Source organism: Nyctereutes procyonoides, unplaced genomic scaffold (genome assembly GCF_905146905.1).
Source record: "Nyctereutes procyonoides isolate TBG_1078 unplaced genomic scaffold, NYPRO_anot_genome, whole genome shotgun sequence".
Taxonomy (NCBI): Eukaryota; Metazoa; Chordata; class Mammalia; order Carnivora; family Canidae; genus Nyctereutes; species Nyctereutes procyonoides.
The window spans coordinates 61,390,584-61,415,791 of record NW_026575043.1 but is presented as its reverse complement, the minus strand read 5'-3'; the positions used below and the strand labels follow the sequence as shown (position 1 = coordinate 61,415,791).

General features: G+C 49.8%; 1 protein-coding gene across 1 annotated transcript in view; it reads right to left on the bottom strand.

Annotated features, from left to right (window-relative positions):
• Window positions 1-3,125: 3,125 nt before the first annotated feature.
• Window positions 3,126-25,208, bottom strand: part of GLT1D1 (glycosyltransferase 1 domain containing 1) — an 89,620-nt gene continuing 67,537 nt past the window's right edge. Inside the window, exons 10-12 of the mRNA XM_055322666.1 lie at window positions 23,876-23,996; window positions 11,880-11,978; window positions 3,126-3,711 (exon numbers count right to left, since the gene is read on the bottom strand). Coding sequence (XP_055178641.1) covers window positions 3,550-3,711; window positions 11,880-11,978; window positions 23,876-23,996 — 382 coding nt within the window. The 3' untranslated portion in view covers window positions 3,126-3,549. The remainder of the gene's footprint in view (window positions 3,712-11,879; window positions 11,979-23,875; window positions 23,997-25,208) is intronic.

Sequence of the window (25,208 nt, the reverse complement as noted above, 5' to 3'; positions counted from 1 at the left end):
TCAGCCTGGATTTCCAAGGCCTACTTACGAGTCTGAACGGAATAGACTGTAAAGTAGTCTCTTTAAAAGAGATGTGGCCACAGATAAAGATGAAGTCATTCCTATGAACTCGAGGACACCCCCACCTTATCCGTATTCGTTTGTACCAGAAGCTCCTGTAGAGCCTGCGAGATTCTCCCGGAAACTGCTTGTCCCCCCTTGGCTGTGGTTTCCATTCCAAGACCCTTGGGGCTCTGTGGTTCTGTGGCTATGTCCTCCCCGACTCTGACCCCAAGGACTCTGTGTGGCTTGACTCCAGGGCTTAGTGAAGCCTGGCACAGGCATCGGTCCGCGTCCACGCAGCGGGGAGGCTCCTGGGGCAGGGAAGCCCTGCGAGGGAGGGAGCTCCGTCTGTTGACAGCTGGGTCCCCGGCCCTGGAGCACCAGTGCACGGCCACTGTCTGCTGTCCAGGTAAGTGCTTGCTGGATGAGAGGGAGTGTGGAACACAGGTGATATGAAAACAGGAAACAGGGAGGGCTTCCCCAGGTCCTGCTTAGGGATTCAGCTCTCCACCTAAAATCCTGACCATAGGATACCCAGGCATTCAGGGCTGGCTTCCCCTGACCTCATGCAGCACTGCGCAAACTCACCCGTGAGCCGGACTCTGTGTGCAGGCCGGTGTGTGCACACTCAGCCTGCATGCATGCGGGGGGCTTCCACCAGAGCTCGCACTGCGCAGCAATTGTTTCACACGTGATCTGTAGGGCCTAAGAGCTAGGCCAAAGGAACTTCACTGTATCTTCTTTATAATACAAATTCTTCTTTGTTCTCAGCCGAACTCGAAGTAAGGATCCCTTCCAAAAAGATTCCAATTTCCCAAGACCTTCTACCGTGAACAAGGACCTGGGGCTACCAGGACCACGTTTGTGGCCGAGATCACATACACGTCGTCGATACACTTTATCGCTTTGTTGTGTCTTCCAGGGTCAGTTGTGTGTCACCCAAAGGGAATGAATATTTTAGGAGATTCAAGTGAAAACCCACGTGTTCTCTGACTCAGAGCCGTTCATTCCGTTGCTGCGGGGTGTGAAGTTCTAATGGATATGCTGCCCTGGCGCAGGGCTTGTACACAAATGAAATCCTGGAGAGGGAAGGTGAGCTGTGTCTGGATGACTTGAAAAAGTAAATTAAAACCTTGTGGAAAATGCTTCTCTTGGCATTCAAAGGTACCCAGTGGTTAGTAATAGGATGTCTGGGGTTGCAGAGTCTACTACCAGCCTGTATCGATGGCTAAGGCACCTGCAGATTGTCTCTTGATGTGCAATCTGCTTGTCTCTTCTGATAATAGACTCCTCCCTGATTTTTAAGGGGGCACATGGCTACTGGGAGTAAAGCCAGCATTCCCAAGTGTTCCTTGCAACTGGGTGTGGGACACAGCGTGTGACTGGAGGTAGGAATTGTCCTGAAAGAAAGGAAACAGGTAAGTCTCTGTTCCCACCTTCCTTTTACCCTCTTGTGGCTTGGAAATCAGGCATGATGGCAGTGCTTGGGCAGCTACCTGCTGCACGAAGTAGAGATGGCCATATACTGAGAATGGAGGAACAAGAGGATGGAGGGTCTGAGTCTCTGCCCCTGAGAATGCCACATCCCTGAACTTGGGAGAGAAAAAAAAAAATCATTTCCCTCCTGCTTATGCCACTGTTACCTTGAATTTCTGGTCAGGTGCAACCAGGTGTAATCGTGACATCCTCTTGCTCCCTATACCCGGGTAGGGTTGGTCCCTCTTACTATTTCATGGTCAAAGTGTTTAAATACCACCACCTCTGGAAATCAACTGAGAAGTAAAATTGCACATCTTGTGAGAGATGAGGGATCTCATGAAAGTGATGGACAGGTGTCAGAGAGCAACGTGAACCACAGGCAGGTCCCTGGTGGCCTGGAACCAGGTAGCCGGTGAGGGCGGGACAGTCTCCAAGGACTGTGGGACAGACATTGCAGACAAAAGTGAAGCCCAGAGGAGGGAGAAGCTCTGGGGAGCATTGACAAGTCCTGGGCTGTGCTTGTCAGCTACTTGTTGGTGGGAAATATCTCTTGGCCCTGCACTTAGAGTTTCAATTTTATGGGCATAATCAACCATGTTAAACATAAGGCAAATTTAACCAATCTTTTTCATTCTGGATTCACTTTTCAATACGACATCACCATCCAGCCTCTTCTCAGATGTTCGTTTACTGTGAAATTCTGGTCCCTGTTGAGATGGACCATGTAAGGCAGTAGCCATCCATCTTGGCGGCATGTTGGGTCACTGGGAAGCTTCAGGCCTGGGTGTCTCCAGCCCCGAGATCTGATGCTACTGGCCTGAAATGCAGCCCAGGAACCAGGATTTTTAGAAGCTGAGGCTGGGAACCACTGCTTTAAGGAGTGGCCTCTCTTGTCAGGGTGGCCTTGGGTGGGGAGGTCTTTTGACTGTCATTCCTGCATCAGCCCCTGGCTTTCCAAGAGGACACTGGTCAGAAAGAGTAAGTGAGGGCAGGGTGTGGGGAGATGCAAGGAAAAAGGACACAGGGGATGGGAGAAAGAAGATGCTGTGTCATCACTGGAAACATGCAGAAGAGCAACTCTGGACACAGTAGAAAGCTACGGCTCAGTGACAGGTGGGCAGGCTCAGCCAGGAGAGCCCACGCGGTCTGCTTCTGTAGACCTGAACACCCATGTGAAGCAGCCCATCCAAGAGGTTCTGTGGCATTCGGCTTTCTGGGACAGCTGAAGGGGGTAGGATGGTGCCCGGGAGAAGCCGAGGGAGGCGGCGCCCCATTACGTGCATTGTCCCTCCGTATGCAAAGCCACAGTATCTCCGTTCTCTCTGGAGGTTTACTTCTGGAGCATTCAAACCTGGACTTCAACAAGTTGAAAACGATACACAAGATATTTAAACAAAGTATGAAACTGGGACCGTCTACAGTGTGCATAGAAAAGCACTGTTTCACATCTGCACTTTGGCATTAAAATAGTGACTGTGCATGAAAACCCTCCTCGTGAGGTGCTTGAGCATCAGCACCTCTCTTTCAGGGGCAGGAACTGGAGGCGGGGCGGGGGAGCGATTTCTCGCCGATGCTGCGCACAACACCAACACACAGCGGCTGTCTCTGTGGACTGACAGCGACACGTTTTATTCTGTGGACATGTCTGAGTTTAGTTTCTGCTTGTGGAACACTGAGTCATAGGTCATCAGAAGACAGGTGGGAAGTGTCTGTACGGGGGTGGCTGGTCCAAGAGTCCTACAGCAGCTAAGGCCACTCTCTCCAGGGCTCCCCTCCCGGCCCCGTGTGCCCATGAGCATCCTCATCTCCACCAGGACTGACCAGGTAGACACATCCAGGATGTTATCTGGAAGCCCAGATGGATTCTGGATGAGGTCCTGCCTTACAACTGATGTTGCTTATCGGTGATTCATTTAAACTGGCTTGATTCATACAGAGCTGAACCTGTTGGCCCAGAGCCCCGGCTCTGGGTACTCCCTCAGGGCTGGGCACTGGGCTGGGGCCGAGGGCAGGCATGTGACAGCACCCTTACTCCTCGGTGCTCCCCTCGAGGGTATGGATGAGGTTCTGGTAAGTGTCTCTTTCCACCTGCCATGAGTGATACATTCTCACGTATTCCTTTCCGTTGGCCACAATCTCTTTTTCTAATGCAGGATCACTAACCAGTCTCTTTGCCAGCTGAACAAACTCCTGCAAGGAGGTAGAAGAGAAACAGGTGTAAATAAACTGGTGACAAGCTTTAGCAAAGGCACCCAAAGCCTGTGCCCATGTTAGCTTCCAGCATCTCCTTCATCCACTTCCTGTGCTCTGGAGACGTGGCTTTCAGGGGGGATGAGAGTTCATTCAGACGTGGGCTGAGTGACAAGTCACATGAACCCACACACATATGCATGCACACACGTGCCAGGATGACCATCCACATGGGGACCCCCCGGCTCCATAATCGGAAAGAATTAGAACGATTTCAATTGTTCAAGAGTACTGAGAGAAAGGAGGGGGGCATCCATGTGTGTTACGTTGCACAAAGTCAAGGGCAGAGGGCATGAGCCGGAGGCCTGCAAGTGGCCTCATGCCCTACCTTCACGCCATTGACCTTGGGGACATTCCTTAGCCTCTCTCTTCCTCTGTTTTCTTGTGTGTCACTGAGGGACGATGGAAGCACCAGCCTCGAGGTGTGTTGGCAGGAATGAATGGGTTGGTACACGGGGCCCTGGCACAGCCTGACGCAGACTTCACCATCATTATCACCAGGAACCCCCGAAGCCCATGCAAGTTCCAATTAGACAGCCAGGCCTCATGTGAACATACGGCGCTTTGCCATTTAAAAAGAATGCCCACGTACTTTCAAAATTATTGTTAACTAAATGTTGAATGCTCTTTATCGCTAGCAATATGAATAGCAATATTGATGATACAGCAGTTACATTTTTATGTGTTATGTATACACTTTTTAGTAAATTGGTGTTCTTTTATAATAAAAGTGAAACACATTTATTCCTACCTCATAACTGAACAACGTTCGTATAAAAATTATTCAAGACACTTACAACTTCGGTCTATTATTTTCTGACACTAGCCACATCTTGGGTTATCTGACCCGCAGACCACGGCGGCAGCCACCTCTTAGGATCTCGACAGAACACTGACCACTTTACAACCGAGCGCTGAATGATGAAGCTTCTAGGGATGGAACCTGAGAAAGTGCACGGTTTCCGGTCCGCACGGAAGACCCAGCAGAAACACAGACTTCGGTAAAGCAAGAGAGCCGTGGGTGGCGAGGAAGAAGCCCCCGGGCGCAGCACAACCAAACCCCGTGTGAGCGGCGGGCAGGGTGAGGAAGAACATCGGGAAAAGCAAAGGGAACCCGGACTCATGGGTTGTCAGACTCACTCCCGGGGGCTCTGGGCCAAGCCCTCCTGTGTGAGCAGAGGGAACATGTAAGTGCACGCCTGTGGACCCTGAGATGCTCATGGTGACAGATGGCCAGGCACTTGCTGGGCAGACCATGTGCCCTCTGTCCGCACACGCGCACCACCACCACCGTGCAGGCTCCTCCCATGTGCTGGAGGGGGTCTGTCTCCCAGGTCCAGAGTCTGTGCTCCAGCCACAGACTAAGTCAGAGGTGATGTGTCTGAGCCCCAAGCAGAGCTCCCTGGCATCTCCTGTTCCCATTCATGCCCTGAGGCCTGGGCTGCCCCCTGAGGATGACAGTGCATGGACAGAGACACCCACGAGGACAAGGTGAGGATGCCTCACTGACTGGCCTGGACAATGAGGCAGTAGGAGCTTCGGCACTGCTCCCGGGAAAGAAGCACACGTGCCAGTTGATCAGCGTGTTAGCAAGAGCACTGTGGATTCTCTGCACTGCCATCTGTGGAACTTGCCAGAAAACCGGTCAACTGATTGCCAAACAGTTCCTTGAGGAAGGGGCTGCTCATCAGTGTCAGGATCTGCTTCCTGCAGCATTGGGATCTGCTCTTGAAAATCGCTCAGGGCATACACAGGACCCATGTGTGGGTATTCCACACCTGTGAGAGCTTGAAGGCCCATCTCGACACTGTTCTAGGCCAGGACTGGGACCCCGAGCACCCACCCCGCACCACAGTAACCATGGCCTGGACTTGACGCCACATCCTCCATTCAAGAGAGGCCTAAAAGCCTGGGGTACCTACAAAAAAGCACCTCGTGCTAAATGAGCCATGCAAAACTTTAAGAACATGGCCCAGATCAACCCCAGGACCACAGGTGTGCAAGCCCTGGCTCCAGTTATATGTTTCTGAAGTTAAAAAAACAACAAAAAATTATACAAAAGAGCATGGTTCTATTTTCGTCATCATACGATGAGCACTTCACCTTTCCTCCAGTGGCTGCTGGGAAACTTCCCTCTGAATCAGGGGCAGGGGACCTGCCTTCTCTTGTGGAGGCACCGCCAAGGTTCAGGGGATGAGAAGTGGAGTCCCTCTGACAGAACTGATGTTCAGACCCCTGCTGGGATCCTTGTCATAATACTGTCACCCTAACATCACAGGGCAGGGGGATCTCAGGGAGAAGCAAACGGCCCTGCAGGCAGCACACCGGACGTGGCTCTCAACAGGGACGGTTTTGGGGAACATTCCATTCCAACCACCTCTGGAAGTTGTATGCACCCTCTTGTCCAACAGAAGCTAAAATCCACTGTATAAAAACAGCTTCAGGCTGGGGACGCTAAGTGAAACAGCCCTAAAGCTCAGGCTATCCTGTAGGAGGGCACCTGGCTCACGCCCAGCTAGGCAGCCCACAGACCAGGTCCCTGAGCCCACGAGGCCCAGGAGCGAGGGGCAGAGTGCAAGACGCCTGGGTGCATGTCCTGACCCCCGTTCCGGGCTGCTTGGGACGGGACAGTCCTCGGCTGTGACCGGCATGCTGGGAAGGTTCATGCGCTTCCACTTCTCTTTTGCTCCCGGGTCAAGGAGAAAGCCCAGGAGAGGCACGAGCCTGCCCTCACACGCTTTCTGCCGAGGGCAGCTGATGTGTGGCCTGGAGCCTCCAGCGGGGCTGGACCGGCCACAGATCAGCATACAGCCAGCATCTGTCACATGCTTACCGCCAGGGAGCAGCTCACGTTCAGAATCCAGGATCTGGGGGATCTCATGATGGGGTTCATGCCCTCTCTCATTACCGTAGGCCCCACGGTGGCTCTAAGCAGCACCCCTTACGCAACACACCACAATTTCCAAATCAAAACGTATGAATAGTCACACAAAGCAGGACAAACAGCCACAGATAACTTCGCATCAGCTCAGATACGACTTTGCTGCCAAGTCCGTTTTGGCACCAAACTCCCAAAAAATCAAATTGTTTTTCGAGCGCATTTTGGATTTTGCAGTTGAAGAAAGGGACTGGGACTGTGTGCTATCCCCATGACTCCTTCCTCAGACAGAAACAGGAGCAGAGAGAGGTTCAGAAACGGAACCGGGCCCAGGGCCGCAAAGGGAGCAGTAAGCGGCCAGGACGGGACGACACTGGACGGTTCAGCTCTGGGCCCATGTGCTCCTCCTCCAGTCTTGGCAAGCAAAGACCAGCATGTGAGGGAATGCGGTGAGAGGAGAGCTGGCCCTGAGAAGGTTCCAGAGGGCAGAGGGACACAGCCAGGTCAGGGTCTCAGAAGGTCAGAGAGAAAGAGCAGAGCCCTCGAGAAATGTGGAAGTAAATCTGCCAGGAAGTCATCTTGGCTGTGCTACGGGGACACGGGATGACATGGGGTTAACTGAAAGAGGTCACCTCCGGAAGTGGGCTTTGGGAGGCCGCCCAGGGGGCTTTGCAGCAAAGGCTCCTGATCAGCATTGCCCTGCTGAGGCTGGGGGAGGCTACCTGGGCCACAAACCCTACACAGAGGGTGACAGTTGCACCTCGGCTGGTGGCTGCCCTCCTTGGCCACACGAATGTCCGTCCACACACTGCCCTGTTAGTCGTGGGCACGGCTCGCCCTGCCTCTGACCTCAGCCATCAGCCATGCCTGCAGGTGCCAGTAGTGGCTCCAAGCCATGGTTCTCATGGACCACCAGCTCTGAGAATGGCCGCGGCAAAGCAGGAGCCCCTAGATGGCACGTAACCAAGCCGTCTGGGTCATGGGCCCTCCCTGCTCAAGCAATTGCTCTGCTCTGACAAGCACACTCTACCTCTGGTGTGCGGGTACCCTGCGGAGAAGAAGTGCACTGGCCCTATGTCCATGAGAACAAAGACAAGGATGGAATCGCCACCCATGGCTTCGGCTGAGAGCAGTGGCAGTGGACGCAGAAACCAAAGGGCCTCCTGGTTGACCGTCCAGGTGGGGCCTGGAAAACGTGTCCTGGAAAAATATGAGGTTGTTTCCAAATAGCCAGTAATGGAAACTTTTTAACTTAATTGCTATGTTGTTGATTTTTCTATTAAAAAAGTGTTTGGGTGATGTAAAAAGATGACAGCCTAACACCAAGAGGTGGGGACTGTGAGGGCCGCTTCAGAACCAACACCTACTCCCGTGTCCTGTACACCTTACATGTGAGTTCTCGTTCATTTCTGCCACTCCCTGCGGGGCCCGCGTGCCGCCTGTGCTCCCCCTAGCTCCCGTGCCGCGCGTCCCACACCCCAGCTTCAGTACACGGGGATCTGCCTGCTGTGAGAGCCCTTCCCTGCTTCCTTTGAGGCGGGCCTCATCCTCGCCGGGCAGACCTTGTGCGAGTCCCGGGAGTCGAGCCCTACAGAGCTGCAGGGGGCCAACATCCCATTGGGAGTGGTGCCTGTGGAGCTGAGGACGGTGGAGAGGCTGGGCTGCCCTAGCCTGGAAGCACCTGCAGACACTGTAGGCCCCAGAGGCCCTGAGCCTCTCCCCTCAGCTCTTTTTTTTTTTTTTAATTTTTATTTATTTATGATAGTCACAGAGAGAGAAAGAGAGAGAGGCAGAGACACAGGCAGAGGGAGAAGCAGGCTCCATGCACCGGGAGCCCGACGTGGGATTCGATCCCGGGTCTCCAGGATCGCGCCCTGGGCCAAAGGCAGGCGCCAAACCGCTGCGCCACCCAGGGATCCCTCTCCCCTCAGCTCTTACCTGCAGAACCCAGCACAATGCCTGCCACACAGCGGGGCCTTGAGCAAAGTTCTCTGCCTAACCCTCCTGGTGTGTGGCGGGAGCGGATTCACCTGCCTTGTCTCCGAGACGGACAGAACACACCACTCTGGTCCTGTCGTGCCAAGCCCAAACTCCTCTTTCTGGCTACAGAGACCTACAGTCCGGCCCCCTCCACTTCTGACGTTGCCCGAGGACCCCTCGCCTTCTCTTCCGTCTGGAGGACAAGATGTGGTCCCGAGCCTAGGAAGATGCTATTGGACACGACCTCACTGGGAATGTCACTCCTGTGGGTGACAGTCTCATCCCCTGCTCCTTCAGAGAAGGCACAGGCACAGCCCTCATCCCGAGCAGACATCTATCTGGTGGCCTGCCTGGCAAATCTTCCTTCCCCTGAGTGTTCGGATAGGCCATAGAGTAGTCAAACCAGTAACCGACTGAGTTGTCGACATCTACAAATTGGTGAATCCCAGCCTCTCCTCACGCTCAGCAAGGGCTGTGTCCCCAGAGCAGCCGGCAGCGGGCACCCCCAGACAAGACAGCACGCGCCAGTGGGCCTCAAACCCGCTTCTTTTCTGTTCCCTGCCTCCCAACACCGAGGCCACACTTACCTATCATACGCCTCTCGCCTCCTGCCTTCGGGACTGACCAAGGTATTAAGGGGTATCTGCCGCCACTCTGATCTTTTACTCTCTGTGGCCAGACCTAAGGGCCGCGGGGGGCTCTGGGAGACAGCACCCGCACACACGGCCAGCTTGGCCCCGAACCTGAGCCATGGCCCAGGATGTACAGGCTCTCATAGATCCTGAAGACAGGGCTCCAGGAAGGGCAACAGGGGCGAGGGCCGGGGCGGGGACGCCAGAGTACGGCTGCGCTCTCAGGCGGCAGGTCTCGTGTCTGCTCCCACTGCTGGTTTTATTTATTTATTTATTTATTTATTTATTTATTTATTTATTTATTTATTATTTTACTTATTTATTCATGAGAGGGAGAGAGAGGCAGAGACACAGGCAGAGGGAGAAGCAGGCCCCGTGCAGGGAGCCTGATGTGGGACTCGATCTCGGGACCCCGGGATCAGGCCCTGGGCTGAAGGCGGCGCTAAACCGCGGAGCCACCTGGGCTGCCCTGGTTTAGTTTTACACAAAAGTCCACAAAATAAACAAGAAGTTAAGCGATGCCTTTGACAACCCCTGACATCCTTCAGGCAAAGGCTTCGTGAAATTTGTTTGCTGTTTGAAGGCTGGGTGACCGGGGTCTAGCACATGAGAGAGCGATTGGCGACCTCCCCTCTTCCCGTGAGGTTGCTGCAGCCTCTGCATCAGGCACAGAGAGCTCCCTCAGAGCTAGCTCAGCCTGGGCCGCACTCACAGTTTACACTATGCACCAACTTCAGCAGGCTGGCGCCGGTGCACAAGATCCCTCGTAACAGGTGAAATGCTGCTTCTGATGCATATCTGAATACAGACTTGAACTAAATCTTGCACCCTCTGGCAACCAGCCAGGGGTTAATGCCACCTGAGCCCCTCTCCACGAGAGGACTAGAACCACACCTGCTGGCTTCTTGAAAACGCATTTTAGGCTTCTGAGGCGAGCTCCCACCCTGCGCTTGATTTAAGTCTCGTCGACACCACAAAGCAGACAAAACAGAGCCGGGTGTGACAGCCACGTCTAGCGCACTTTTTAAAGTGCGTTAGAAAACACAACCTTCTCCCCATGTGAAATCTAAAGTGTTCTTTTTTTTTTTTTTTTTTTAAACATCCTTTGTGAAACCAGTGTTGAGATGTTGGAATCGAGATAAATCCTAGACTTAGCTCTGCGTGTGCTGCAGCACCGCGTCTGCGAGCAGAGCTGACACGACCCTGTCGGCGGTGGGACACTTATTTGCAAATGTCAGAAGGAATCGCTTGCTGGAAGCCAAAGTGCTTCTGTCCTCATGTTCAGACACTCACTGACCGCTTAGAGAGCTCGGAAACTGAGCTATGAAATAAATAGCTGTTGAGTCTGGAGAGATGAAAATAAAGTCCCTTTACCAGGGTGGAGACACTACTGTCTGACCTAAAAGCTTGGCTGGCGTTGATTCCAGAGATCCAGAATGTGGTTCAAAGCGATAAACCTTTGTCTGGAGAAGAGACAAGTAACTACTACAAAGTCTCCCTGTCCTGATACTGCTTTGGCTGGTAGGTGTTGCTGCGGAGAGGGAAGGCATGAGTGGTTAGGCCCCCTTTGCTGCTGCGGTCGGCCCCCCGGGGGAGCTAGCACGCCAGGCAGCAGTGGAAACAGGTGAGCCGTGGTTGTAGCAAGGGAAACCGAAAGCTCTCTTGGATTAAGCATCTGCCATAGGGAATCTGAAACCTGAATTTTCAAATATTTGACTTGACTATAATTTTTTAAGTATAAACCCCCGTATTCCTGAATATGATATGTGCTTTAATAAAGACGCTGGTAGGTAGAACCTAATTTTCAAAGACTTAAAGAACAAGACTTGGGGCTAAGATTCTTCTCACGGGCTGCAGCGGTGCCTCTCCTGTGGCGACAGCAGGTCCAGAGCTCTGGCCGCGTGCCATGAACACACTCAGCCTGGTGTATCCCTCCTTCAGCCTCTGTCACACTTCCAGGAGGCAGAGGGCCAATGAGGTCCGCTTGTCCGGAGGAGAAAACAGAGCTTGGAGACTCAGGCCAGGCCACACGCCCTGCACGCAGTCCCTGGGGGTTCAACTGTAGGCAGACATGCACAGGCACACTCGGGACCCCCACATGCTTCCTCGAGGTCCTATGCACACACGCGCCCAGGCTGTGTCCACTCTCAGCTGCACCACCCTATATATTACTTTCAAATACACGTGGAGGTGCGTGCATATGCACGAGTACTCGGCTTATTCTGCACGTTGTTTGGAGGCATTGCAGTGATCAGATATGTGGCAATCTTCTGAAAACCAGTAGGTTGCTAGAAATAGAAGATTGTATCTGAGGAGCACCCGCTTCGGATCAGAAATCCAAAGCAGCTCAGAAGTGACCTGACTTGTTCAAGGCCATGTCGCACGCTGGAGGCAGAATCAGGAACAGGCGCAGGTCTTGTGTTTGAGTTTCTGTTCTAGGTTTTTCTGAATCACGTGTCCACCCTTGTGGCCACAGCGGACATGCGCCACACTTGGGGCTCCCATCATGTGAGGGGGACCACTGGGCACTGGTGAAAACATGGGAACCGCGGAGTCTCCAAGTGAAATGCCGATGAAAACCATTCCAGATAAGCTGATCACGGGGACCCCATCCTTACCTGAGGGTCTGAGAACAACAGCCCCGTGACCTCATGCTTCACCACGGCCGCGTTCCCGGGGATGTTCCTGGCCAGCACTGGGACTTCCAGATCCATCGCCTGAGGATGTGAGAGAGAGAACACAGGTGGGCAGTCGTGATTAAGAGCTTCCCTGGAGAGATGAGCCAATTTTTGGGGAAAATAACTTCTATGTCAGCCAGACCTCTGGCACTTTATGGAAAATACAGCTCGTCAAAGCGATATCCCAATCTAAACACTCCATTTTCAAAGTACATACTGCATTTTAATTACGTACCGTTGCAAATTCTGGAAATCTCTATACTGCAAGACTTTGTCTGACATAATTACCGCAATGTCACAAAGAAACCCCCTCTCTCCAAATGTTCGCTTGACACTTGTGCAGTGACAGTTTGGAGTACACATCATTAATTATCCTCATTACTCCCCCAATGAGTCATTTTCTCCCAGCACAAGGCTCGTGAATGGCACAGGAGGACCGAGCAGGTCTCTTTGGCACACAGACAAGAGTAAGAAGGAGCATGATTGATCATACCGATTATTCACTGAGCAGATTCCATTCCCAAAGGTCTGGGATCAGCATGTGGCATCTGCAGCCCAGCCCAAACTGGCATCGAGGTCTCGAAATATGCCCAAGAGCATAGCGGGGAGAGTTGGCCTCACGTCCCCGGCGAGGCAGCATCTCTTTGGTTCTCTTCCTACGTGTTGGGGAACCTGACCTGGAAGGGTCTATCTTGGCCTCCTATGTGGAGCCTCCTGGGGCCACTTCTGCCTGGGACCACCCACCTCTCATGTGGCAGGATGAGAGGGACATCCCTTTGTAACTTGGTGTCCACAGGCAGGACTGGCTTACATCAACAGCTAATCAATAATCTCGCTTTTACCCTACTAAAGTATGTCTTAGGCACTCTGATTCTGTCTGTGGCATCTACTTTCATGTAATACAAATCTGGTCATGAAATGGTGACATTCGATTTTCAGAAATGTAAAGTTCCCCCACTGCAGCCACAGTGGGAAGCTCTATGACACTGAGGCCTTCCTATGGCAGGTACGCCAGCAACACCAGAGCACCCAGAGCACAGTGTGACACACAGCAGATGCTCAATAAATAGCGTGGAGCTGACGCCCCAGGAGCATCTATGGCAATGTCGTCCAGCGTGGCCATCTTAACCATCGGCTGCCGTCTTGGTAGGCTCCCTGGTTTCCTGGTTCTTCATCATCTATATCGTCCCAGTCTACTCTGAGTTTAAGATCCAGGCCCTATGGGGATCCCTGGGTGGCTCAGCGGTTTGGCGCCTGCCTTTGGCCTGGGGCGCAATCCTGGAGTCCCAGGATTGAGTCCCGCGTCGGGCTCCCTGCATGGAGCCTGCTTCTCCCTACACCTGTGTCTCTCTCTCTCTATCATAAATAAATAAAAAAATATTAAAAAAAAAAAGAAAGATCCAGGCCCTAGAGAATGTGGGAGCTAGCAACACCTTCCCCTTTCAGCATGTCTCTGAGGCTATTCTGTTCCCACCATCGGGGAGAGAGGAAGAGCTGGTTGATGAAGGACTAGAGCCCCGTTGTCCTGCTCCTCCCCAGCCACCCATCTGCTTCCCCAGTCTCTCTCTGTCAGGCTCTCCTGTTGGTGTTGGGAAGGCATGGAAAGTCTCCAAGTCAGATTTTCCATTTTCATTTTGTAGGGTCAAGAGCAGAATCTTTAGTGGTTATTCACACTCAGGAACGAGGCACCTTGGTAGCAGAGGGGAAAAGTAACCTGAAATGGTCACATCCCAGCTCTAGAGTCACAAGTGCTTATGGACCCCTGGTTGGGCTCCCTGGGGTTCTGATACACTGCAGGTACAGTCTGGAGTCCTGGAAGATGGCACAGGGCCAGGGATCAAGAGGCCTTCCTTGGTCTGGAATTAAGATCTTGGTCTTATTATCTTTGCTCCGGGTTCACACAGTGGTTGTCAGCCTCTGAGTGCAGCACTTTCACTTGGAATGATGAGGAACCCTGCCCTGGCCCCTGTTCCACCCCACTCCACCCTACCCCACCCTGCTTTGCTCTGCCCACAGTCAGGCAACTGTGAAAGTTCCTCCCATAATCCTACTGTTCATCTCAAGAACCAGTGAAGCAGCAAGTACACCGAGGGGGTCCTGGATATCTCACTGGGTCTTGGTTGCATCATTTGGGAATAAGGAACTAAACTTTCCTCTCCACAGCACATGAAAAATTCGATGTCATTTTGCACAAATACCATTATGTGGTTTGTGGCATAAGCTGACTAGCACATCCACTACATCAGTTACGAGGCCATAACATAATTATGGTGAGTGATGCTATGAGTCATATGGCTTGTCTCTCTGCTTGTTACACGGTGCAGGTCGCTGGCTCGTTAAACTAGCACAACACACTGTGATTTCATTTCTAGACATTTGTCAGCTAACTGCCACACCCCCCATATGGATGAGACCTCTGGCATTGTCCTATCTCACCCACCATCTCAGGTCAGGGCAGAGCTCAGAATGAGGGTGATTGGCATGTCAGGGCACATGGTGAGCCCCATTTTGTGTCCCTCCTCCAGGCGGCCCCCATAGCATTTTCATACTCCAATGGTACATTTGACCCCTCATTTGGGATAAGCACCAGAATATTTGAGAAGAATCTGTGGCAGACACAGATTGAGTGGAGCTATCTAGAAATGTAGATGTAGAGAGAGACAAATGTGGATTTATAAAAACAATGACCAGATCATCACAGGATTGGCTGATCCTGAGGGATAACAGAATTTGAATTTCTGTCTCAGGCAAAGAAGATCTTATCATCACCTCTCCTATATAGACTCCCTTGTATATCCATTCAACCAGTGCTCATTGAGGACCCTTCCTACATGAAAGGCTGCGCACCACTGAGCACTGTCCATTCACTGTCCACTTGTTGGACAAATATTTGTTATCAATCAGCAAATAGCAGGATGCGGAGGCTTAGGCGATGGGACCCATTGGTTGAAGGGGGATAATGATGTAGTATTGCCTAGTAGGGGGCACCTTGCTTGACTCAAAGGGCCATAAAGAGAAAACAACAAATCAACCAAAGGAAGTAGAAGGAAAGCAATAATAAGCGCAGCAATTAAAGAAACAGAAAGCAAAAACAAAGGAAATGATATATCTAAATGCAAAGTCTTTGAAAAAAAGTCAATGAAATAAAGAAGTCACCAGCTACCCTGATCAGAAGAAAGGGGAAGGCAAAACAAAACAGAGCAAGGGGAAACAGATCACTGAAACACAGAAGAATTTTAAAGTCATGGGAGGATATTCATAGAAATCTTTGCAAATAAATTTGAAAACCTAGCTGAAGTGGGTAGTTACCAGGAAAAATACTTCTTTAAAAAAAAAATCAACCCTGGTAGAAACAAATGCTTAAACAGATCAAATCCTATAAGAGAAACAGAAGTTATCGAGGAAACCATGTACAACAAAAGGATCATCTCAACGATGTCACAAGAGAATTCTACAAAATCATCAGACTGTATCATCCTAGTGCTGCAGGAACTGCTCCAGATCACAAAAAAAGGAAAGAAACATTCCAAATAATTGTTATGAAACAAGTTCAACAATAAACGCAAGCATGAGACAGATGGCACAGGAAAGGAAGGCACAGGCCAATCTCATGTTTAAAGCTCTCCATAAAAATCCTAAAGAAAATAGTAGTAAACAGAATTCAGAAGCACATAAAAAAATCATGGAAACCAATGATTTCAGTCACTACATTATACGTGAATGGACTAAACACCACTCTCAAAAGGCAGAAATTATCAGACTTGGTAAAAAAAAAACAAAAAACAAACAAACCAAAAAAACAAAAACAAAACAAAACAAAACAAACCCCAGCAAGACTCAACTGTATTCACTCCCTACAAGGGATACACTTTGGATTCAAAGACACAAGAATTTGAACGTAAAAGGAAGAAAAAATGTACCTGTAAACTGTAACCACAGAGCTGCCCTGGCTATATTTTTACATCAGACAAAATGGCTTTTAGGACAAGAACTGTTACTGGAGACAAAGAGGGGCATCCCATAATAATAAAAGGATCAATACATCAGGAAAACAAACATAAAAATCCTAAGTGTGCACACACCTAGGACAGAACTCCACAATACCGGAAGCAAAAACTGACAGAATTGAAAGGAGAAATAGGCAATTTAATGATGATAACTAGACATCTCAATACCTCACTCTCAATAACTGGTAGAACAAATGGACAGACGCCATTCAGGAGACAGAAGGCCTGACAGCACCAACCAACTGACCTGATATTTACAGGACACCCCCTGCCAATGGCTATAGGAGACATGTTCTTCCCAAGTATTCATGGTTCCTTCTCCAGGACATATCATATGATGAATCCAAATAAATAAGACTCAATAAATATAGAAAGACTGAAATCATATAAAAGTATGTTCTTTGACCACATTTTTGGGAACCAGGGTATGGCTGTGGGATAAGGGAATATAAATATGGGACAGAGGAGGGTAAGGAAGACCCTGGGTAATAGGATTTAAATTTTAGGTATCCTATGAACACGTGTGTGTGTGGGGTGGTGGTGGGGGAGATGGAACAAGGTGGTGAGTATAGGTGAAGTGTATACAGCTACTCAGTATACCATTCTTTCAGTTCTTCTATGGGTCTTAAACTTTTTAAAAAATCAAGAAATAATAATTTTCTTAAAGTGCAAGCCTGAAGCTATTGTGCCTGGGTCTGAATCCTGGTTCTTTTACACAGCTGACCCTTGAACAACAGGGCTTTGAACTGTGCAAGTCCACTTACACATGCATTTTTTTTTTGACAAATATGCTATAGGACTGTAAATTTTCCCCTCCTCATGTTTTTCTTGACATTTTCCTTTTTTCTATTACTTTAAAAATACAGTATATACTACATACAACATACAAAGGATGTGTTCAATGACTGTTACACATTATTAGTAAGGCTTCTGGTCAACACTAGGTTATTAGTACTTACATTTTGGGGGAGTCAAAAGTTAAATGCAGATTTTTGACTGCACAGGAGTTGGTGCCCCTAATCTCCACACTGGGTAAGGGTCAACTCCACTAGTTGTATGATCTCGAGTATATGTCATAATCTCTCAGCTCTTTGCCTGTTTCCTCTGATGTCAAATAGAGACTATAATAAAATCTCCTTCATTAAGGGTGGTGAGGAGGATTACCTAACAGTACTGAAGAATTTAGGCTCATTTCTGGGCATAGTTATCATTGCAGGTAAACTTGAGATCGTTGATGGTCTCTCTCCCTGAATCAGTAAGATTCATATGTAGTTTTAACTACATGTCCCAGAGCTCAAGACTGCATTCCACACCCCCATGATCCCAAATAAAAAAACAGGTGCCCTTAGAAACTAGGGAGCTGGAAAGAACAAAAATTAAAATTCTATTAAGGTTTGGGATAAAAAATGATAGCATACAGAAGCACAGAAATAAATTTGGACCCTTTTCTTAGACTATACACAAAAATGAACTCAAAATGAATCATCAGCCCAAGGTAAGAGTTAAACCAAAAAAACTCCTAGAAGAAAACACAAGAGTAAATCTTTGAGTGCTTAAGTTAGTCAAGCTTTCTCAGATATGACACCCAAAGCAAAAACAACAGCAATACCAAAAACAAACAAACAAAAAACAAACAAACAAAAAAAAACCCCAGATACTCTGGACTTAATAAGAATTTTAAACTTTTGAACTTCAATGAAAATCATTAAGAAAGTGAAAAGACAACCCACGGAGTGGGAGAAAATATTTGTAAAGCATCTATCTGGTAAGGGACTTGTATCTATAATATATAAAGAACACTTACAACTCAATAATGAGAAAGGTAGCCCAATTTAAACACAAGCAAGAGATTTGAGAAGATGTTTCTTCAAGGAAGATACAAATAGAGCAATAAACATCTGAAAAGATGCTCAACATCATTCATCTTTAGAGAATTATAAGTCAAATCCACAGCACATTATGACATCACACACCATAGGGTGGCTGGCTATCACCAAATAGATGGTAACAAGTTGATGAGCGTATGGAGCAACTGGAGCCTCCACATGCCCTGCTGCTGTGGGATATGAGATGGTGAGGTCACTTTGGAAAACAGTGTGGCTCTTCCTCAAAGGGTTAAACAGAGTTCCCATGGGATCCAGCAACTCCACTCCTGGGTGTAGACCCAAGAGAAATGGAACTATATGGTCAAGCAAACACTTGTGTGCAAATGTTCACAGCAGCATTATCCATCATGGCCAAGCAATGGACACAGCCCAAATGTCCATGAACCGGTGAGAAGATATTGAAGTGCAGTGTATACGTGCAACGGCATGTTTACCAACACAAAGGAGGTCCTGACACATCCTGCAACATGAAAACATTATGTTGGTGACAGAAGCAAGTCATAAAAGCCCACATGTTGTCAGATTCCCTTTATATGCAGTGTTGGAGGAGGTAAATCTGAGGTGTTTGCCTCAGGCTGGGCTTGGCATGGCCAGGGCACACTGGGAAAAAACAGTGACTGCAGATGTGTCCAGGATTTCTTTCTGGGGTGATGAAAATTTCCTAAAATTGACAATGCTGATGGCTCACAACTTGGGAACATGCTAAAAGCTCCTGAATTGTACACTTTGAATGAATTCACGCTTTAAACAAATGAATGCACGAAGACTTCTTACGTGAATTACATCTCAATAAAATTGTTGTGGGATCCCTGGGTGGCGCAGCGGTTTGGCGCCTGCCTTTGGCCCAGGGCACGATCCTGGAGACCCGGGATCGAGTCCCACGTCGGGCTCCCGGTGCATGGAGCCTGCTTCTCCCTCTGCCTGTGTCTCTGCCTCTCTCTCTTTCTCTCTCTGTGACTATCATAAATAAATAAAAAAAATAAAATAAAAAAAAGACCTCTGAATTTACTCAGAGTGTTGTGTCCTATAAACAAGAACAAAAGCTTCAAATAACGATTTATAAAACACATGCCCAAAGATTGTTTTTCAATAAATTTCCTTGCCGAGTAAGTGAATATTTCATTCCTGACTTTTTATTGCTACAGTACTAAATCAAATAAAATGTCATGTGTAAGGATGGTGATGTCATAGAACACTAATTAATGACTTTTTCTTTATCTCAAAAACTTCTTTGTTTTCAGTCCCGTGATAAATTTTGTGCTTTTATCTTTCTACGATACCTTGTCTTGGCTGTGTGGAAATAGCACTTATTGGAGATCGCCGTCATCAGGAACAGGTGAGGTCACACAACTGGCATATTCTCAATGTGGTGAGCAGACAATATCTCCTGTAGGGTGGCTGCCGCATGGCTGGTTGGTAATGTTTTCTATAAAAGTCACCACACCCATCCTGCAAGGAAGGTAGCTTGCCGTCAGGCAGAGCAACAACAGCCATGAACTGGGAATGTGTGGGGTTCTGGTCGCTCCACTAGTGCTCCTGTTGTTCCCTTCAGCGGATTCTCTTCCCACAGATCCTGTTGGGGGTGGCTTTTCTCATCATTCAGGGCTGAGTTCAAGTGCTCTCCTCCTGTTGCAGTAGTGTGCTAGGGAAACAGAGCACCACACACGGGGTGGCTCAAAGCACGAAATGCGCCGTCACGGTTCCAGAGGCCAGAAGTCTGAGAGCAAGGTTCAGGGTTCATTGCTTCCGAGGGTGAGGGAGACGATCTGGTCCAGGGATCCCTCCCTGGCTGGGAGATGCCATCTTCCCCCCTGTGTCTATGCTTGCCTATCTGTCCAAATCCCCTCTTCTCACTAGGACACCCAGCACAGTGGCTTGGGGTCCACCCTAATGACTCATCCTAACACGACTGCCTCTGTAGAGACTGACCGCAGCTTTAGAAGAGGTCCTGGGGGGGATGGTTAGGACCCTCATGCTCAAGCTCTCGCAGGGACACAGCTCAGCCCCGAACACTCGCCACTGACCGCCACTCCCTCCCTGACAGCTGGCCGCCTTCCACCCTGTCCCCTTCACCCCCTCACTCATTTCTTGCCAAGAATTTGTTACTTTCTAAAGCCCTACGTTCATTGACAGATTTCCTCACTTCCAGTTTCTAATTCCTTCTTTCTGCCCCAAACAAGGGCATACATTCCCCATAAACCACGACTTTTATATGTCCTGCTCCCTGCTGTGTCCCCAGAGCATGGCCCAAGCCAGGGCACTTTGCACACCCAGCACACCTTGGTCAAATGAAAGGATGCCCAGGAATATATATATCTGATTACTATTTCCATTACTATCACTATTTCAGCCAGACACCGGGGAAGATGTGCTCCGGTCGGCCAGGAGAGCTGCGATACCTTCTGGGTTGTGCTGGCCTACGGTGGGGTGGAGCAGAAGGTACGTAAGGGGACCCAATGGTTGTGTATTCACAAACAGGTAACCGTGAAGGCCCCTCTTCAGAAATACACTGTCGTCAGGAAAGGAAACGTCTTTAGAGGGAAGAAGCCGGTGGGAAGGCTGTTTTCATATGGCCAAGACATGGCATTCAGGAATCTGATGGTTGATTCTTAAGTTGCTTTCTCAGGACGTGAAGTCACCTCCTTATAAACAAGCTGCCCTTAAGAAAGGTGAAGTCCAGGGCAGGACAGGGTGTGAAGTGGGTCCCGACAAAACCTGGACCAGCAGCGCGTCTTGTGCCAGACGGTGTTGGAGATGGGCGCGTGCACCCTGTGAGCACTTTCTGGAATACAGACGAGGCTAGTGCAAGACACGTGGGGAGGATAGTGGCACAGACCTGGTCCCGGGTTTCAGGGACTCAGAGGTGCCCGATCTCTCCGTGCGTGAGCTCTCCTACCTGTCATTCGTGGCTGAAAATCAGATTCCACTTGTAAAAGACCCTTGTAGCTAGTGCCCCCTTTTCTGCAGAGCTGCCATAAAGGTCCCAAGACGCTGCCACCCCTCCACGTGCAGACCAGCCTCTAGGGCGCAGCTGCTAGGGCCCCTCCACCGAAGCTGGGGAGAGTGGGCCTCGAAGCGTGGGCACTGGCTGTCACCTGTATTTACGGAGGGGCTGCTGATGCACACCCTAGGTCAAAAGCCTCCGTGGCCTGGATTTTCTCATGCAGAGGTTTGCTTGTGTTTTCACAGCCTTGACTAGCGCGTGTTCAGGGCGGTGACCATGGCCTGTCGGGTGGGCACAAGGTGGGTCCGAGATCCCGCTGACACACACACACACACACACACACACACACACACACTGGCTGCCGTGGATCTTACATCCCGCAGGTTAGAATGTTTCTCAGCACGGAGGCCCACTGTATTTGGGAAACCACTCTCAGATGCAAGAGACAATCTTGTGCCTTGAGAAGTGCTTCATCTCCCTGCAGGTCCCTCCCCGCCACCCTCAACTAAATGCCAGTAACACCCTTTCCACTGTGACCACTCGAAGGGCCGTTCGCTTTTTTAGGGTGGGATAGGCACAGCCCAGCCACACACACTCACTGTCACACTAGCCACAGTCAACACGGCACATAGTCCCAACTGTCCTTGGGGAGAGCCCTTCAGTGACTCTTCAGTCACTAGGGACTGGGCCTGGAAGCTAAGAGCTTGACAATTATCTTGTCACTCTTGGCCTTAGAATATGGCCTCCCCTCCCCATGGGCAGCAACGCTTTGACCGGGAGGGTAGCGTGTGTGTGTGTGGTGTGTGTGTGCTCACACTCGCGCGTGCATGTGTGTGTATTTGTGTATGCATGTGTGTGTTCCAGGGTGGGGTGGAGAGCCTAAGTACGGGGACTGAGGTGAGAAAATACTTTTCTGCGTTACTTCAATTTAATTCTACAGGGCGAAAAGGAAAAGACAGAGAAAGAGAAAAAAATAATGATTTTACAGGGCGTTCACCTCCGTAACAAGCCCAAGCTGGAAACCGTGGATTCGCTGTCGGAATATTCACTCTACTGCCCACACATCCAGCTCAAGCTTGGTTTTTGGAGTTTATCAGTAAGAGATGTGTGTTAGCAAATGAGATTTTTATGTACTTCCAAGAGAAAACAAAGCTAATTCTGGGAGGTCGAAGGATCTCTTCCTTCCAAAGTGTATGTGCTCATTCTGTGATTAAGCACTTTGGTTATCTGAATGGATTCTAATGAAATGCACCCAGACCACTCCTCTAAAATCAGCTTTATTCAAAACCCTCAACCCAAAGGTTATTTTGGAGTTTTCCAAAGGAGCACAGCATCAACATTTAAGGCAGTCACATTTGGTAACAGCTGCCTTTCCTTTGAAGGAAATGAGATTTGACAGTTCATCCGCTGTGAGATGCGCTGTGCGCCGGTGATGAAATCATGCCTGAATTCGACTTCGCTTTTTCTTGGGAACTTGAACAAGAAAATGTATATTTACATACAAAGGGCATTTGAGCACCCATCAAGGACTGGTGGGGTAAGAACGTGCCTTTCTAACGCCAGCATGAGGCGCGAAAGCCCTGGCCCCCGGGACCGAAGCCAGCCCGAAGAGGCGGCCGCCGCCGTTCCGGCTCCCGTGGAGGTCCTGGCTCTGCCTGGGGACAACGGGTCATGGTCGTGCTGTGCACTCTGAAAGCCCCCAGCGCTGGCGTCGAGGTTTGGTCATGCGGCTTCTACCCTGCTCCCGATATCACTTTGGGTTTGGGATTTTGCTTTTTTGGAGGATGCACAAGAGAATATGAGGCACAGGACATGAGTCAGTTCTTCAGTTTAGGGAGGATTATTCCTTTGGCTGCTTTCATGATCTACCATGTCCTGAGAAGCTGAATTGTACCTTTTGCAAACAAGTTCAGTAAATCCAACTAGTGTCCAAAGCAAGAAGTGGGTACCGCAAATATGACAAAATGATGGCATGGCTCTGGGTAGGCATTTCTCACGCATTGAGAAAGAAGATGTGAACCCTGTCTCAGAGTCCTGGAGGCCCGATGGTCAATGTGCCCTTCTCTAGAGAAGGTTTTATGGTGAGCTAGTTCTTACGCACCTCTACCAAGTGCAGGGCATATGTTCGAAGCTGGAAGCAACAGCACATGATGACATGTAGGCTGTGGCTTGTGACTGAATGTTATGAAGGAACTGCAGGAGTGAGGGCTGGTCTGGACAGGCACAAAGAGAGGCCATTCTGGGCTGAGCTCATTCTTGAAAAAGGAGTCCAGCCCGTGATGAAGGAACAACAAAACGACAAAAAGGAAAGCCTTCTTATGTTAGACACATGCTGACACCTCCAGCAGCTGTGCAAAGCAGCAGGTGTTCTGGTGAACTGCCCGGCCACGACAGCTCACATGACCAATGATACACAGGGGTTCTGGGGTTGGGTTGAGCCCCTCCTTGGATGCCATGCCACGGCCAGCCAGGACTTCCAGGGCAGAGGCACCTTATGCCTGCCTGTCCCCACAGAACAAGTGACTCGGCACTGGATGGCAGTACTGGGCTGCCTTGTGTGGAGGAAGTGATGCTCTGGGGTCAAATGCTAGATGAGGGTATCAGCTCTCCCCTCACAGCCCTGCCCACCCCTCCCCGTGTACCTGTCACCCCACCCCATGCTGTCACCCCCATCCTGCCACATGCAGAAGTCCCACCCATTCTCATCCTGAGTTCTGGGATTATAGAGCATACTGAAAAGAGGGAGAAAAAAAAGATCAAGAAAGAGACTTCTTGCCAAAACACACTTTAACCCCATCTCCTGGGCAACCTCTTATAACCATGGTGCCCTCCCATCAAAGACGAGAGGTCACCTCTCTGACCTAGTTTTCTTTTATTTTATAGCTGCCAAGGACAATTGGCAAAGAGAAATATAAGGATATTTTCTGAAGTCTCAGATAGAACTTAAAAACGATTTTCGAGGTCCGAAGGAGAGGCCGTTTTGCTTTCCACAGTGCTGAGGGGTGCACGAGTGGACTAACAAGGACACCCCCTTCTTAGATGAGAGCAGGAGGGATGTGCTCCCTGATCCCACCTCCAGGACCCAGGCTGTGTAATTACCTCCAGAATTGCCGCAGACATGCCCTCGGAGACAGAGCTATTGAGCACCGCAAAGGAGTTCTTGAGCGCCGCGTGGAGGTCTTCCTGAGGCATCTCCCGGAGCAGCCTCACCCCAGGGGTCCTGAAACAGGGGCAGGGACAGTTTCTGCCACTGGGAATCTTATGCGGAGGGGGTTCCGGGGAGGACAGGCAACAGCTCCAGAGAAATTCTCCAGGAAAAGTCGGCATCACAGATAGCGCAGTGGGTTTGACATGGAAAGCAGTGTGGGGGTGAGGGGTCTCTCCCCTTCCCCACCCTGATGAGCCGCCAGCACCGCGAGTCATGCCTCCCAGGTATCAGAAGCCAAATATAAGTTTCTGGCCACTTTTTCTAATAATGCAACTTTTTTTCAAATGATTTTTTAAAAACAGCAATAGGGACAATAATTGAAATACAATAAACAGAAACAGAAATGTTAAAATAGAGATTGCAACAAGCACCCAGGTGCCTACCGCCCAAAACTGACATATCACGGAGGTTTTGTTTTATTTTTCTCATCCAGCAACACTGATTCATGTCCATCCAACACCCTTTTCCATCACTCATATAACTGCTTATAGCTTTATCTGCGAGCACTCAGGATCTATAAGCAATAATAGAAAGATGCCTGCTTATCTATGGGGATGAAATCAGGACTTCTCAGTGCCCTTTGCTGATGGAGATGACCAGTGACACGGAGGAGTCATTCTGGGGGATCGATCATGAGGATATCACCTGAAAGGGGGTTGGCCCAAATGGGAGGTGACCCTTTTGGCTCCTGCTCTTTCCCATCTCTCCATTGAAAACTCAGGATGTGCTGGCGGAGCTCTGTGGCCACTGTCACCCTCAGGACGGAAGCCACAGGCAGAGGATGGCTGGACTGAGGCTGAGGACCCATCTCCCCAAAGTCATACTTGGTCCCAGGCCAACCACACATGGTTGTTTCTTTTGTGAGCAATTAGCCGCCACATGTTCAAGCCTGTGTTCTGGAGCCTCTGCTACTGGCAGGCAAATGCACCATGGTTTCCCTTGGTTCTACCAAGCACTTGATATTTTAGGTCTTTTCGGTTTTTGCCAATGTGATCTGTGGGAATTATAATTTCAAAGTGGCTTGCATCAGCATTTCCCTGAGTGAGCAAGGCTGGGCATCGCCACTCCTGCAGGGATTGCTTACACTACCAGCACGGTATCCTTCCTGTCAAGTGGGGGTAAGTACAACACCTGAATCTCCTAGGATCATGGGGAGCTCACAGGAGGTAGCATTTGGGAATACTAGGAACAGAGCCTGGGCACGGTGAGTGCTGCACAAACATT